At 34.3% G+C, this 16,168-nt stretch overlaps 1 protein-coding gene across 4 annotated transcripts in view; it reads left to right on the forward strand.

Annotated features, from left to right (window-relative positions):
• Window positions 1–16,168, forward strand: part of LOC123530597 (plexin-A1-like) — a 112,696-nt gene that overhangs the window by 29,329 nt on the left and 67,199 nt on the right. For 2 of the 4 annotated variants that reach the window (XM_045311375.2, XM_045311376.2), the window contains exon 1: window positions 1,120–1,266. The exons of 1 other annotated variant lie outside the window; for it this stretch is intronic. In XM_045311375.2, the coding sequence (XP_045167310.2) occupies window positions 1,259–1,266 (8 nt within the window). In that variant the 5' untranslated portion in view covers window positions 1,120–1,258. Of the gene's footprint in view, window positions 1–1,119; window positions 1,372–16,168 lie in introns of those variants that run through there. One more of the 4 variants, XM_045311377.2, reaches the window with a different exon arrangement.

Genomic DNA, 16,168 nt, shown 5'->3' on the forward strand with positions numbered 1-16,168 from the left:
CACTTTTCTGTTGTACAACATAGTTGTTACTTTCAAATTTTAGGTGTATTTTAAGGTATCTCTGCCTGGTAAGGAGTTTTTTTGTGGACTGAGAAAAACAAAAGATTACAATAATTACTACACAACCACAGAATTAAAATTCCATTTGCAAATGCAGGTGCTAGTGTAAAGAAATTTGCTATGACGGGCGCATATTGTGACATTCTGGCACTCTTGTTTATAACTGACCGTAGGGAAAAACGAAGACCACTTTTCTGTTGTACAACATAGTTGTTACTTTCAAATTTTAGGTGTATTTTAAGGTATCTCTGCCTGGTAAGGAGTTTTTTTGTGGACTTAGAAAAACAAAAGATTACAATAATTACTACACAACCACAGAATTAAAATTCCATTTGCAAATGCAGGTCTAGTGTAAAGAAATTTGCTGTGACGGGCGTATATTGTGACATTCTGGCACTCTTGTTTATAACTGACCGTAGGGAAAAACGAAGACCACTTTTCTGTTGTACAACATAGTTGTTACTTTCAAATTTTAGGTGTATTTTAAGGTATCTCTGCCTGGTAAGGAGTTTTTTGTGGACTTAGAAAAACAAAAGATTACAATAATTACTACACAACCACAGAATTAAAATTCCATTTGCAAATACAGGTGCTAGTGTAAAGAAATTTGCTATGACGGGCGTATATTGTGACATTCTGGCACTCTTGTTTTTTGTTGTACAATCTGGAGGTTAATGCCTTTAAACAAATTCACAGTATATTTTTTTTTCTTGGAATGCATGTGAAAAAAGAACTGCAAGTACTGCTGTTATTTTGATAGAAAAATTCATAATGTTACTGAAATGAAATAAATATATAAGTTAAAATTGCTGTTTTTCAACACTGCAACAAAATAATTTCCTTCATTTCTTTTCACTTAATCTGAATTACCACATTTCACTCTGCAGGATGTTATATTTCCCAAGGGCCTCAGCCTATATATACCCACTCTTATTTAAAGTGAAATACAGCACTAGCTGTACAACAGTTGTTCATATCAGATCAAAATTTAAATGCACTGCTCTTATTCCAATCTACCAATCAATAATAAAGTGTACCACAACTTTTGCTCACAGCCTGTAGAGCATTCAGTGTTTAGTCACAAAGGCAAAAGGAGCTAAAGCATTCATTTGAAGATTGATTTTTGTGGGAGATGAGCTCACAGTCTTAATGTTCCACAGACTGAGGATGGAAATATTAATATTCTTCTGGTGTTAGCATGTTTATGTATGTTTCACACATGCATCCTTTATACATGTAAATTGTTTTTTAAGAAGCAGGAGATTTTTGTACTTGGATTATTCAATTTTTTTATCAAGAGTATTCATACTTGTAAGTACTTTTAAACTTTAATCAAAGTATAAATATTAATTATCTTGAATAATGAAAAAAAAGAAGTTATTTTTAGATAATATAATTGGTACAATGTAGTGTAAATTTGAAGCAAAAAATGATTAATGCTAAATGTATTTCAGTTTTATCATTTTTATCGTACTGTCATAAAGTGATCTGGTAATTTTATGTACCAAGCAAATTTGATTTTTGCTCTCTTTTTTTACATAAAATGTCAAAGGTTGTTTATATTAAATAGATGCTGATTTAATTAGTCATACAGAATTTTGGGGATGAACCAAAAGTATTGAATACTTGCTAAAACTTAAAGATACATGTAAGCACCCCATACTACTGGGTATCTCTACAGAGAAAAGTACCCTTACAAAGGCCAATATCACTAAGTCTTAAATGTTACTTTTTTTTAACCATTTCAATATAAAATACTTGCAACCCTATATTGATAATCTTAAAATATGAACTGTTTTTCTTTTGTACATAATGTACATAATAAATACCTTATTATACAGAATTTTATTGCCCTGTCACAGCTAACAGTTTCCTGTGGCAATATTCACTTGTAATATCACTGTTACCTTGTTGACTGTTACCCTGTTATATTTCTACAGATTGGAACAGTTGTACTGAAACGACTGTTGCCTTTTAATACATGAATTAATGCCCTGTGTTTTAGAGTAATAATCCATGAACACAGAAGAAAAACTAACTTTTGTTACCGTATATTTCGGCAGTATCTCACTGCCTTCATCAGCGATGGTGTACTAATTTGCATCACGTGACGATATGCCCTGTGGTTAAACCTGTTTCCATGTTGTACTGGCTGTTACCCTGAAGTAGATACTAATACCATTTTGTAAAAATTGTTACTTCCTAACAGGTGATGCTGTCTGTTACCCTATGTGCAATTTGACTGTCACCCTGTAAATTCAAACTGTTACTCTGTAGTTATGACTACTGCCTTTCTTGTGACCTGGTGTTACTGTCTGCATGTTGCTGCTTTACCCTTATGAAAAACCTTCCCTATTGTCAGTGTGTGGTCAGTTTATGTCCAGTGTGTTTCCAGTCAATAATACTCTAAAATCCAGTTACTTGCCAGCCTATTTCCAGAGCTGACAATAAACTGATCCAGTGTGTTGCCACTTAATAACCATCATGTGTCCATGTGCTTGTCAGCTGATTTCCAGACCTGAAAACCAGCTGTAAAATTTAACTTCCAGTCTGCTGTCAGTTTATATACAGTTTGTTGTCAGTGATGTTTGTAATGACGTTTTAACAAAATTTCATTGATTTTTCATATAAAACTATTTGAAGGAGCTAAATTATATAGAGGTATCTGGAAATAAATGCTGACAACAATCTGGCAACAAACTGGTATGCAATGTCAATCTGGCAACACACTGGATACACAACTGACAACAAGCGGCTTTTTGGACTTTCCAGTCTGTTGTCCTTGTATTGTCAGTGCACAGCCAGTCAACTGGAAATATTTTTCTGACAACACACTGGCATATTGCCAGTGTGTTGTCATTGTAATTGTCAGTGTGTAGTCAGTCACAACATGCCAGGCTCTCTTACATGGACAAGAGAAACACTTTAGCAAACTGGAATCATTATTTAAAGTTTTAACTAAATTCCTTTATGCAGTACAAAGTTATGAGCACTTATACATGAGTGTTTTTTTTTGTTTTGGGTTTTAACGCTGTTTTTCAACAGTATTTCAGTCATGTAACAGCGGGTATACATTAGTGTGGCAGATGGACTAGTTTTGTTTGTTTGTTTTGGGTTTAATGCTGTTTTTCAACAGTATTTCAGTCATGTAACAGGGGGCAGTTAACCTAACCAGTGTTCCTGAATTCTGTACCAGTATAAACCTGTTCTCTGTAAGTAACTGCCAACTTCCCCACATGAATCAGAGGTGAGTGACTAATGATTTCAGACAATGTCATTTATCAAATAGTCACGGAGAACATAAGCCCCGTCCTAAGATCGAACACACGACCCCATGATCCGTAGATCGACGCTCTACCTACTGAGCTAAAGATGGACTAGTATCCCAATATATCGCTTACTACTCAGTGTTACTAATTTTTTTTATTTCCCCCCAGGAAGATTGTCTTTATTACCATTGTATTGTCATAGCATTGTCAGTGTATGGGAAGTTTGTTTCCAGTTTAGTGTCAGTATATATTTTTTTCTATTTATCCTTATTAATGTTTAATATGAATTTTAATGTGACTTAAAACCTTCATTTGCTTGTGACTCAATTTTAATACAAATTCAGATTTGCAATATTTCAGTTATCAATAATATAATATTGAAACCAAAGGAAATTTGACAAAGATTATGGTAAATCTGCAAGTTTAATTTTACAGGGTAGCGAAAATACATGACTTTTAAAATTTCTGTATCTGTTTAGCAAAAATACTTGTTGCGGACAGAATCTGTGTTACAATGAAAACAAGTAACTGTATAATGATGAAAAAGTACCTTTACAATGTGCCCATCAGTGCTGGAAAACTATTGAAAACTGAAAATAGTTTTGGAGGGAAAAATGCAACACTTGGCCATTTTGATAAGGTGTCTTGTAATATTTGTTTTGTTGTGAAAATTGCTAAGATGGGTATGTTGCCAGTGTATTGCCATTGTGTAGCCAGTGTATTGTCAGAATCTGCTCTGAGTAAATTTATATCCAATGTACTGTCAGACAGACAGCCAATCCATACAATATTGTCATTTATGTAATTTTTATCTCGATTATTCAAAGAATAGAAGTTATTGGACATGCCCCTGTGTTTTTTTTTTTTGTTTTTTTTTTACAAAATTACAGATTGAAACTAATTACACACTTGTTCAATGTCATGACCTGACATGTACTAAGCAGGTCCCATAACTATACTTTTTTCCAAAATTAAGCCCCTTTTTCCACATAGCATTTTTTGCTTAAGTTTTTGTATGCAAGCTGGTATCTCAGTACTCATTCAATTCGATTATAGAAATTATGTTTTTTATTTCCAGTTTCTTGCCATTTTCCTGCCAGATTTCTTCCAGACACTGGAAACAAGCTGACAATATTGTCAGTGTGTTTACATGCTGATTGTTATGAGCCAGTTTATTGTCATATAGTTTGCAGATTATTCCCAGAAACTGGAAATAATATGGAAATAGTGTCCATATTATTTTCAGCTAAACTTTTTTTCTTGGAAGTTTGTTCCCATATAGGAGTCAGATTATTTCCAGTTACCTTTTTTTTTTGACAGACTGTTGCCAGATCATTGACAGTTACCTTGCAGCTTAATGCCAGCTTGTTTCCATGTTTCGTTTTCGTAAGGGTAGATACTGTTTATTGCCCTGTGGTTTTGAACTTTTCTTGTAACCCTGTTGTGTAATAACTGTTACCCTTTTTACTAGTACTGACTATTTTGTTTGACTGCAGTTTTCATACTCCCAGTAGGTGGGCTGCTAATTTCATTAGATTTTCATACATTAGATTTTGGCTTGGAATCTAAGAACTTTCTACCCTGCGGGTTAACATTTTATAATCTTAATATCTGGAGCTGTTTCTAAGCCAATATAGATTAGTGATTTTAGGCTAAAAGTATACAGTTTGAATTACCTAAGTTTATCATGTATTGTATAGTATTACAATATAATTATGTGAAACTTCCATTTTTGACTTTAAGGATAACATGGTGTAATAGCCATATTTCATATCTTGTAACTAGATGGTAATATTTCAAAGAAATTTGGTCACTTTAAAGACATTCAAAATTAAAAACTTTTAACCGATTTATCATTTTTTGGGGGAGATAATCGGTATTGAAGTTAACATTGATGCCTATGGGAAATATATAATTTCTTGGATTATGAGAATCTGAACTCGAGTTTCGAGAAAAATTTTGCGGTAGAAATCTGCATTATATGATTCTGATACAAATATCAAAAAGAAATCAAAAATTCCCGGTAGGGAAAAGGAGAAAATCAATTTTTTTTCTTGTTTTCAAGGGAGATAACTCATGAAAAACAGGGGAGGTAATCTAAATAAATTTTTGAGAACTTCTGTCACTATATAACTTGTCAATATGCATCTTATTTCTATCGTTTGACATTTTTAAAGCTTACATTATCAAGTTGTATGTACCCTATTGGTGAAATTGAGGCCTATTACACCATGTTATCCTTAAATGAAATGAAATATAATCCATCACTGTACTCGAAACCACTAAGATAATGCTCAGAGACGGATGAGATTCCGGTTGTGTCTTGTGTACAGTATTCATCCAGCTCTTGCACAAAGGGTGTAACAAACAGTAGTTATCGCACTGTCCGTCTGTACATTGTCTGTCTATAAGATACACTGTGTCCTGAGTTACCAATTGTCTGTCCATCTGACGCACTGTGTGTCTTGAGTTACCAGTTGTCTGTCCATCTGACACTGACTGTGTCTTGAGTAACCAATTGTCTGTCCATCTGACACACTGACTGTCTTGACTTACCAATTGTGTGTCCATCTGACGCACTGCGTGTCTTGAGTTACCAATTGTCTGTCCATCTGACGCACTGCGTGTCTTTGAGTTACCAATTGTCTGTCCATCTGACACACTGCTTGTCTTGAGTTACCAATTGTCTGTCCATCTGACACACTGCGTGTCTTGAGTTACCAATTGTCTGTCCATCTGACACACTGCGTGTCTTGAGTTACCAGTTGTCTGTCCATCTGACACACTGCGTGTCTTGAGTTACCAATTGTCTGTCCATCTGACACACTGCGTGTCTTGAGTTACCAGTTGTCTGTACATCTGACACACTGCGTGTCTTGAGTTACCAGTTGTCTGTACATCTGACACACTGCGTGTCTTGAGTTACCAATTGTCTGTCCATCTGACACACTGTGTGTCTTGGCTGTAACTTGTAATTTATTCCAAGGATTCCAATGCAACTTTGCAACAAAGTTAAGCACACTAAACTGGTGCAATAGTCTGGTCATTACTTCCAAGATCAAGGTCTCACTTCAGGGGCATTGTTGACAATTCCCTTGTTTAGAAATGAAGCTTCATACAAACTAAGAAATTTTACCAGATAATCAAAACTAGACAATATTTTAACTGGCCTAAGAAATTCAAAAAAGAATGCATAGTTTCGAAACTAAAGCAAAATTTGAAACAAGATAAAGATAAGTCGAAAAAAGATCTTTTTGAGATTGAAATCCCAGACATGATGTAAATACCAATTAATGTGATAGAACATGAATTTTCAGATATTTAACTGTTTCATTCTAGTCTTAATGAAAAGGCTGTTTGAAGTAGGATAGTAGATCTGAGAAATTAGTTATGATTGTAATCAAACAGAGACTGTTTCTGTTAGAATGCATGCAGTGCCTGGATATCCTTTTAGAATGCAGGACCTCGACCCTTTGAATATAACCTAACAAAGACTGTTTCTTTTAAAGTGTGCAGGGCCTTGATTGTAATCAAATATAGACTGCTAGTGTTAGAATGCATTAGGTTGTAATCAAACGAGAATGCAGAGCCTCAATCTCCCTGATTGTTCCTGCATAGACCAACAGACTCTTTCTGTTAGAATACAGGGCTTCAGTCCCTTGCTTATAATCAAACAGAGAATGCTAGAATTCTGTTGGAATTCAGGGCCTTGATCACAATGATTGTAATCAAACAGACTGTTTCTGTTAGAATGCAGGGCTTCGATCCCCTTGATTGTTATCAAACAGACTCTTTCTGTTGGAATTCAATCCCTTTAATCATAAATCAAACAGAGAATTCTTGGTTTAAAATTACTATGTTGTGAAAAATTTTATATCACTATAGTCGCCATACTGTTTTTTAACCTTTAGCCTGTTAAATTTCTAAAATGGACTGGTTGGGCAATACCATTTATTATTCGGAGGGATGGTCACTGAAAGTTTATTGACTGAATAACGAACAGTGCAGACCATGATCAGCCTTCACGGATGTGATGTGCAAGCTGATCATCGTCTGCACTGGTCGCAAAGGCAGAATCACTTGCCGCCAGTAGGCTAAAAGTAAATTAACAGCAGTTTTGGGTTTTAAATAACTAGTGACGTAGTAAGTTGAATCTTGTCAGGAAGCCTACCAGCTCATGCTAGGCTATAGTCTGGCTACCGACTAGATAATCTTTTTTTTTTTATAAAAAGAATTGTAAATAATTCTGACTTCATCAGTCCTGGCTCTGATTATCTAATGTTTTGAGAAGAAAAGGGACATAATTATACAAAATTTGAATAGTCTCAAGAGTTATCTCCTTTGAACAAAACATAAGGTCTGAACACAGACTAGCTAGGCTACAGCAGTGATATAGCCAGACTTGAAAAATCACTTTTGCAAAACCTTTACAGTGGGTCCAGGTCAAACTGGTGAGTTTGGTAAAACTCTTAAGACAGCTTGCCTCTGTGTATCTAAGGAAAGCTGCATCTCTGCTACCTGTATATTATATACTTATAGCTGCAAACATACTAAATGAAGAATGCAGTTTCAAATATTTTAAATTTCAGTATGTTTAAAAAGTTATATAATGCAAATTTCAACAATTTTACAGTATTTTTACAGTACAGGAATGCACCTGTACATTTTTTAAAATGTAAATGAAAACCAGAAGTGGTCTCATTTTGCCAAAATGACAGGGATTAAAACTCATTATTTACCAAATACATGTAAAGGTTGATGGATGACATTATCTTTTTACAAAAAACCTGGTGAGGTTGTACTATTATGTAAAGTATTTCTCCTTATGCAATATCACCAGGGGAATAGGGGAGCTTTTGATGGGCTTTCACTGTCAAATTTGCCGGATTTTGATGAAATTTTCTTTTTTACATTGTTCATTTAAGCATAAAATTATTCACATAAAGAACTATTTATTTTCTTACAAGTATCTGTTTAATCCGTGGATTTGATTTTGATATACACAAGGTATTCATTTTCTTGAAGTTTAATAGATTATAAGTGTTGTGTAAGATCCAGTCAGAAACTAGATTGTGCCAGGCATGTAGAATGTTCCATTAAAACATTTTCGTAGTAAATGCGCTTGATCTAGAAGTTTCGGTAAAAACCCTACGATATGAACCATCCTCCTCCATGGTCAACTACAGGATTTTAACCAAATCTTATTGTGACATTAACTGGCACCACTGCCAAACGGATGTCTACAGTTATAACTATGGTTGAACATGGTCAAGTATGGATGTCCATGGTCACGAAGTCTGGTCAGGTACAAAATTATCACCACAAACATAATGACTTTGTCATGTGGCTGCTATAGTTTTTTTTAATGAACATAATATACATTACTTTTCTTGTAATATTTCCTGTTTTCAGTAATTATTATCTTTGATTTACATACAAAAAATTATTATTGAATCTGTTGTTTGTGATTACCTCCCTTTATGACTCTTGACAGTGTAACATGCGTAAAGTCGAAAAATTCTTATCAGGTAGTTAGACATATCCTATACTTAGACAGCTTCTTTATCATCTTTTAAGATGAAATTAAAAGTACTGTGGAACTTTAAATATATTAAAATTCAAAGGTGTTTTATAATAAGAATTATTGCCCTTCCTAATTCACGCAGATTTACAGTGCACAGTCATATTTTTAGCTCATCTGATTTTTTGGAAAAAAATGATGAGTTATTGTCATCACTTGATCATTGTCGACATCTGCATCGGTGTTGCCTGGTTAAGTTTTATGTTTATTATTATGTTTACAGTGTGCGACATTAACTTTTTAACACCGTAGCCAATGGGGCTACGGACTTCCAATTTTTTGTAGCCCCACTATTTTTTTGCTCAAGAACGAACAAGACTTTCATTCTAAGCAATATTTAATTTCTTTCAATATACTGCTGTAGGTTGGTGAATATTGATATATTTCAGTCAGTTCTCCCTCCAACTGATTTAAGGAGAAGTGGGGAGACTTTAGGGAGAAGTTGGAAGACTCCATTAATTTTTATATTTCTACCTCGACGCTGTGAATTGATTCAATGACCATTCATTTTCTTGGTTACATCAATTTTACCATACACAGTGATTATTGTTTCAATACAAAATTCTAAGAAAAAAATGTTTTCTGCTCAAGTCGGTGCTGTATCTAACACGCCGATTTTTTTGTTGCTATATGGTATAATATATGAATGCAGGATGAAAAGGGGTTTATCATTTATACAGAGTCACCACTTGCGTGAACAGTTTTTCATTCGAATAAAACTGAAACTAAACTGTGTCAAACCTTGAAATACATACCGGTATTCAAATCAATTCATCCATCAAAGTTAGTTTTAAGAAGTTAATACTTTACATGTCGTTCTTTTACCATGGATATCAAATAATTGTGTCTATTATTCCAATTAATCGGACAATTTCTTTAGAAAACGACTCGCACGTGTTGACAATTAAATGCTAAGTGTCAAAGGTTTGACATGTATCTGTAACAGCTGTGCTGATTGGCCTATTACAATTGCCTCTGGTGAAACCGATAATTTGATTTGCTTTCACACTTCTCGCGAAAATCTCACAAGTACCTGAAGTAGGCGGAGCTTAAATTATGCTATCGGCGAGTGTGTATGTGTATTCGACGCACATTATGACATAGTGCAAATTGTCAGAAGATTAGCGAGTGCGCATCCAAAACAAATTCGGGCGACTTGAATTCGCTTTGAGATTGGATTTGAGCGAGGTTTGAGGCTTCAAAGCAGCTATTTTGCTCCCACGTTTGCAATGATCTTTTTGGTAAATTTATTCCTCAGAAATTTTTCATAGCCCAACGGGCTACTGTCTGCCGATTTTCTGTCGCCGAGCTGATTTTTCGTAGCCATTGGCGATCAGGCTACCGTTAATGTCGCACACTGTGTTTAGGTCAGCTTTTCTCCTAAACTATCAAAGCTATTGCTATGAAACTTGCAACACTTGTTCACCATCATTAGCTGACTCTGTACAGCAAGAAACATAACTCAATCCTGCTTTTTGCAAGAATTATGGCCCCTTTTGGACTTATATATAGAAAATATCAGATTTCTTGGTTAAGTTCTATGTTTAGCTCAACTTTTCTTCTAAACTATTATAGCTATAGCTTTGAAACTTGCAACACTTGTTCACCATCAAAAGCTGACTCTGTACAACAAGAAACATAACTCCATCCTGCTTTTTGCAAGAATTATGGCCCCTTTTGGACTCAGAAAATCAGATTTCTTGGTTAAGTTTTATGTTTAGGTCAACTTTTCTCTATACTATCAAAGCTATTGCTTTAAAACTTGCAACACTTGTTCACCAACGAAAGCTGACTCTGTACAGCAGAAAGCTGACTCTGTACAGCAAGAAACATAACTCCATCTTGCTTTTTGCAAGAATTATGGTCCCTTTTGGACTTAGAAAATATCAGATTTCTTGGTTAAGTTTTACATTTATAGGTCAACTTTTCTCCTTTACGGTCAAAGCTATTGCTTTAAAACTTGGAGCAGTTATTCATCATTAAAAGCTGACACTGCACAGCAAATACTGTAACTCTGCATTGCTTTTTGCAAGAATTATGGCCCCTTTTGGATATATAAAATCATGGGTAGGTCAATATTTCTATTATACAGAGACAAAAAATTCAGATGAGCATCTGCACCAGCAAGGTGGTGCTCTTGTTTTACATGTATGCATTCATTTTTGGTTCTTCTGACGGCATATGCATGAGAGCATTTGCAGAAGTAATAAACATGACGTGAAGATAAACACAAAAAGCACTTTAAATCGTTTTTTGCCAGCTTCATTTTAATCTCGAATTATTGCCATGATTTTCCACTTAAAGTTAATTGTGCATTTAGTACATCTGTGCATATGTTGTTTGTGCTTCTCCTTGTTGTAATTTTTTTTATGTGATATATCTTGATGAAACTTTTCGCGCAGATGATATAAGTTGAGTTACTTTGTGCATTGTGTTGGGACATTAAAATTTTAACATTGCTAAAATTTAGCAGAAATCAAGGAAAAAACCTTGCTAAGGAAAACGCAAATCAAACAACATACAGTTGAATTTCACTCCCTCAAACTGGAGGGCACCAGCAAAATTTGTGCAAGTTATTGATAGTTCGAATCATCGAACAAAATGCTCTCTATATAGAGACTTTGCCGGGACTTGATGATTGGTTCGAGCCAAAGGAGGTAATTCAATTAGCTGAGTTCAAGCCAACGAAATTTGACTGTATACTGACTGTATGGAGTTACAGATATTTAAGTAAATTTTTTGTCAAGTTTGCTAATTATTACAGTACCAGTGCATGCACTCAAGACTATCAGATTTGATGCCAAAACAAACAAGAATTTGAAGATAAGTTGACCTCCCTCCACCAGTGATTTAAGCAGAGAAGTTGTTATTTACTTGTGTCCAGAATCATGCATTGCATTAATTGACCACAGTTTTATAACTGAAAGACTGTTGAAAAATGGCATTTAAGACTAATCAAGAGTTAAGGATAACATGGTGTAATAGCCATATTTCATATCTTGTAACTGGATGGTAATATTTAAATGAAATTTGGTCACTTTAAAGACATTCAAAATTAAAAACTTTTCACCGAGAGATTTTTCAAATGTTATCATTTTTTGGGGGGATAATCGGTATTGAAGTTACCATTGATGCCTATGGGAAATATATAATTTCTTTGATTATAAGAATCTGAACTTGAGTTTTAGGAAAATTTTATGGTAGAAAGCTGCATTATATGATTCTGATACAAATATCAAAAAGAAATGTAAAATTCTCCGTAGGGAAAAGGAGAAAATTATTTTTTTCTAGTTTTCAGGGGAGAAAACTCATGAAAAAAAAAATTATCAGGGGAGGTAATTTAAAGGAAATTTTTGAGAACTTCTTTCACTATATAACTTCTCAATATGCACCTTATTTCTATCGTTTGACATTTTTAAAGCTTATATTATCAAGTTATATGTGCGCTTTTGGTAAAATTGAGGCCTGTTACACCATGTTATCCTTAATTTAAATTTATAAAGAAAGTTTCAGCTTTAAATGAAGTCTTTAATTACAGATACATAACCAGATTTTTAAGAAATTCCTGAGTTGCTGTTTTATTTGAAAATTTATACGGTTTAATTGAGCAAATAATAGGCTTTGATTACTGAGATAAAGTACCATTTGAAATTAGCAGTTTATGAGACATTTTATTGAGATTTTATTGATTCTAGGGTATGCAATCTTAAAATGTCCTTTAAGGAAAAATGTTAAATCTGTTGTGCAGAATCTAATTGAGAGACAGTTTGCTTGTTGAAAAGAGAAGGATTTTCTGACTATGTTTTAACCATCATGCTGGACACAATTGATTCTGCCTTTGCGACCAGTGTAAATCATGATAAGCCTGCACTTCTGTGCAGTCTGATCATAATCTGCACTGTTTGCCATTCAGTCAGTCTGTTTTTGGTATGCACCCCTTTTAACAGTTAATGTGACTGTCCAATGAAAGACGGACAAGTTCGTTATAGAAATTTGGCAGGGTACGGGTTAAGTGTAAGCACTTCTGTCTGGATCAAAAATGTATCATATTCTTTGTGTTTTTATGTGAAGTTAAAGTCTTCTGTTTGATAGGGTTCTTTGCTACAAGATATATTTTGGATCAAAGCCCTTGGGCTCAGTTCCTTTTAAACATACCTTTTTCCATCAAACTATATTCTGTAAGAAAGGTCACAAAACAGACACTGAAAAAGATTTTTAGAAAAAGTTTCTGAAAGATTGTTAATCAGATTTTGGTCAACATGCTCAGGTAATGGATTTGTTTGAAATTTTAACACAACGGATCATTAATTACACTTATTTTTGTTCACTGAGTGGTAAATATATATTAGAGTTTCTCTGGAAATAATTTTAGAATTTGATTCTCCTATCCTGGTTGCAAGACCCAGACAGAGTGACTTTATTTGATACACATACTTAAATTTCCTAAGATAAGAACCATTGTTTGACAATGTCAAAGAATTGCATTGACAGCTATTTATTAAATTGACCAGTAATCTCTATTCCTCAGAAATGCAAGTTTGTAAAATTGTTATTACCTCCCTTTGCCTATCTTGGTTGCACAATGAAGATAGATTTCAGAATCTACACACTTTAAAAACTTCTCCTCTTGGTCCAGATTGTTGAATGAACCCATTATCTATCAAAATCAATGTAAAAGAAGTAAGTATATTGATATCAAAAGAAATATTTAAATACTGCAATATTAAAGGGGAGTAATTATGAAATTTCATAAAAAAAAATATAAGATGTACATTTTTGATAGGAATCAAAGACTATGTAATGGGTCTTTTTGTTCCTTAAATAAATCTTTTACAAAGTATACCAAAAACTGAAAGATGTCATAAAAGTCTGCTTCAAAGTCAGACCACCTTTAAAGAGTTAGAAAAGAGCATGTACCATAGATTTGGAAATATTTAGTAATTTTTACAAGCAATGTGACTCAGTAATTTAAAAGAGACATAGTGTTACATCCATAAGAGAATCAAATTGCGAAATAAGAAATGAAAATTAGTCTACATTATGACTATTATAAAAGAAGCATTGGCTTGCGGAGCAAATCTAAACCAAAGCAGTTCTTACATTCAGGGATAAAAAAAAATGTATTAACAACTGATTATGAATTATACTCTTAAAAAAAAAAAATCGTCTAGAAAAATTGGGTAATGTAATCTTTAAAAAAGTATAATTCAGCATTCCATGCCAATCTTGTTACATAGTGAACTTTGGGAGATCATAACTAATGTCATTGTTCATCTAGAAAAAGTGGACAGCTATAACTTTAATGTCAAAATGTGATTCAGCATCTATGTCATTCTTGTTACAAGTGAACATGGACAGTTAGGGCATGACTAATGTCACCATTCTCTATGTTATGATTATCGCTGTCCAATATTCTTCCTGATTGTAATCAATATTATATCTGGAAAGTCCCAGACACTTAATTTGTTTGATTGGTTGGAGATAATGTTCATTAATTAAGTAGTTCAAGTAATATATGGCTGAAAAAAACTGCTGGAATTGAGGAGTTTTTTTGTTTGTTTTTTTTTTTCAGTTAATTAACTTATTTGATCAACAGAATTTGAGAATGGATTTATAGTTATAAATATTACTGTCTTCTGCTTCAAATCTGGTCAAAATTTACTATTTGAAATATCTTGTAAAGACGGTCCATTATGAAATTTATACTTGTTAATTTTACCTTTAATAAAGAAATGTCCCTTATGGGATCCGGACATTTGCCCCCCAGGACATTTGCCCCCCAATGAAAAAGTGGACTGCTGGACATTTGCCCCCCAGTTGAAATGATAGACAGGACATTTGCCCCCCAGTGCTTATTTCTGAAATGGACATTTGCCCCCCAATGTTTTTGTCCCCCAGTGATTTTTTAGGAACTTCATACAAGACATTCATCATATTTTAGGGGACAATATCTTTGTTTTATACAATGTTTTAGTAGATAATTGCCAATTAACAAGCTTGAGTGTTAAAAACATTGCACTAATTAAGAAATTATAACGCTGTTATGAGCACTTTTATTACTCAATAATATGCTATTATTTACCTTAACACCTAAAAGTAAATACATATATTTATCAATTATTATTAATAAAACAGTTTTTTTTACTGAAAATTGCCTTTAAGAGAAATTCTATTAATAAAACAACAAAAAATACAGTTATATGTACTGGCATATATTGGGGGGCAAATATCCATTCCAAAAATAAGCCATGGGGGGCAAATGTCCTATCTACCATTTCAACTGGGGGGCAGATGTCCAGCAGTTCATTTTTTCATTGGGGGGCAAATGTCCTGGGGGGCAAATGTCCTACAATCGTCCCTTATTTTATTTCAGTTCATCCATTGTTTTGTTATTTTAGGACAATTAAATATTTTTATGCCCCCCAAAGGGAGGCATATAGTTTTTGAACAGTCTGTTGGACTGTCAGTCTGTCTGTCAGTCTGTCCGCAATTTTCGTGTCCGGTCCATATCTTTGTCATCGATGGATGGATTTTCAAATAACTTGGCATGAATGTGTACCACAGTAAGACGATGTGTCGCGCGCAAGACCCAGGTCCGTAGCTCAAAGGTCAAGGTCACACTTAGACGTTAAAGGATAGTGCATTGATGGGAATGTCCGGTCCATATCTTTGTCATCGATGGATGGATTTTCAAATAACATGGCATGAATGTGTATCACAGTAAGACGACGTGTCTCGCGCAAGACCCCCAGGTAGTCCGTAGCTCAAAGGTCATGGTCCATACTTAGCACGTTTAAAGGATGTGCAATATGATGGGCGTGTCCGGTCCAATCTTTGTCATCGATGGATGGATTTTCAAATAACATGGGAATGTGTACCAGAGACACCATGTTCGCGCAAACCAGGTCGTAGCTCAAAGTCAGAGTCACATTAGACATAAAGGTCATTTTTTCATAACACTAGCATTGTGGCGTTCCGGTCCATATCTTGTCATTCATGCATGATTTCATATGACAAGCATGAATGTGTGACAGTTTATTTCGCCAAGACCCAGCTCGTGTCAAGAGTCCTAACTCTAACACGCCTAATACATTCATTCAATATGCATCGGGCATGTTCTCTATGAGTCAGCTCTTTTTAGCACACTTTTGTATTTTCAAAGTGGAGCTTGTCCTATCACAAAAGTTAAGCATGCATACAGTTTTCTCAAACAACTAGCCAATGCTTAATATTCGCCGAATGTCTTTGCTCATTTGAC

The sequence above is a fragment of the Mercenaria mercenaria genome, chromosome 13 (assembly GCF_021730395.1).
Source record: "Mercenaria mercenaria strain notata chromosome 13, MADL_Memer_1, whole genome shotgun sequence".
Lineage (NCBI taxonomy): Eukaryota > Metazoa > Mollusca > Bivalvia > Venerida > Veneridae > Mercenaria > Mercenaria mercenaria.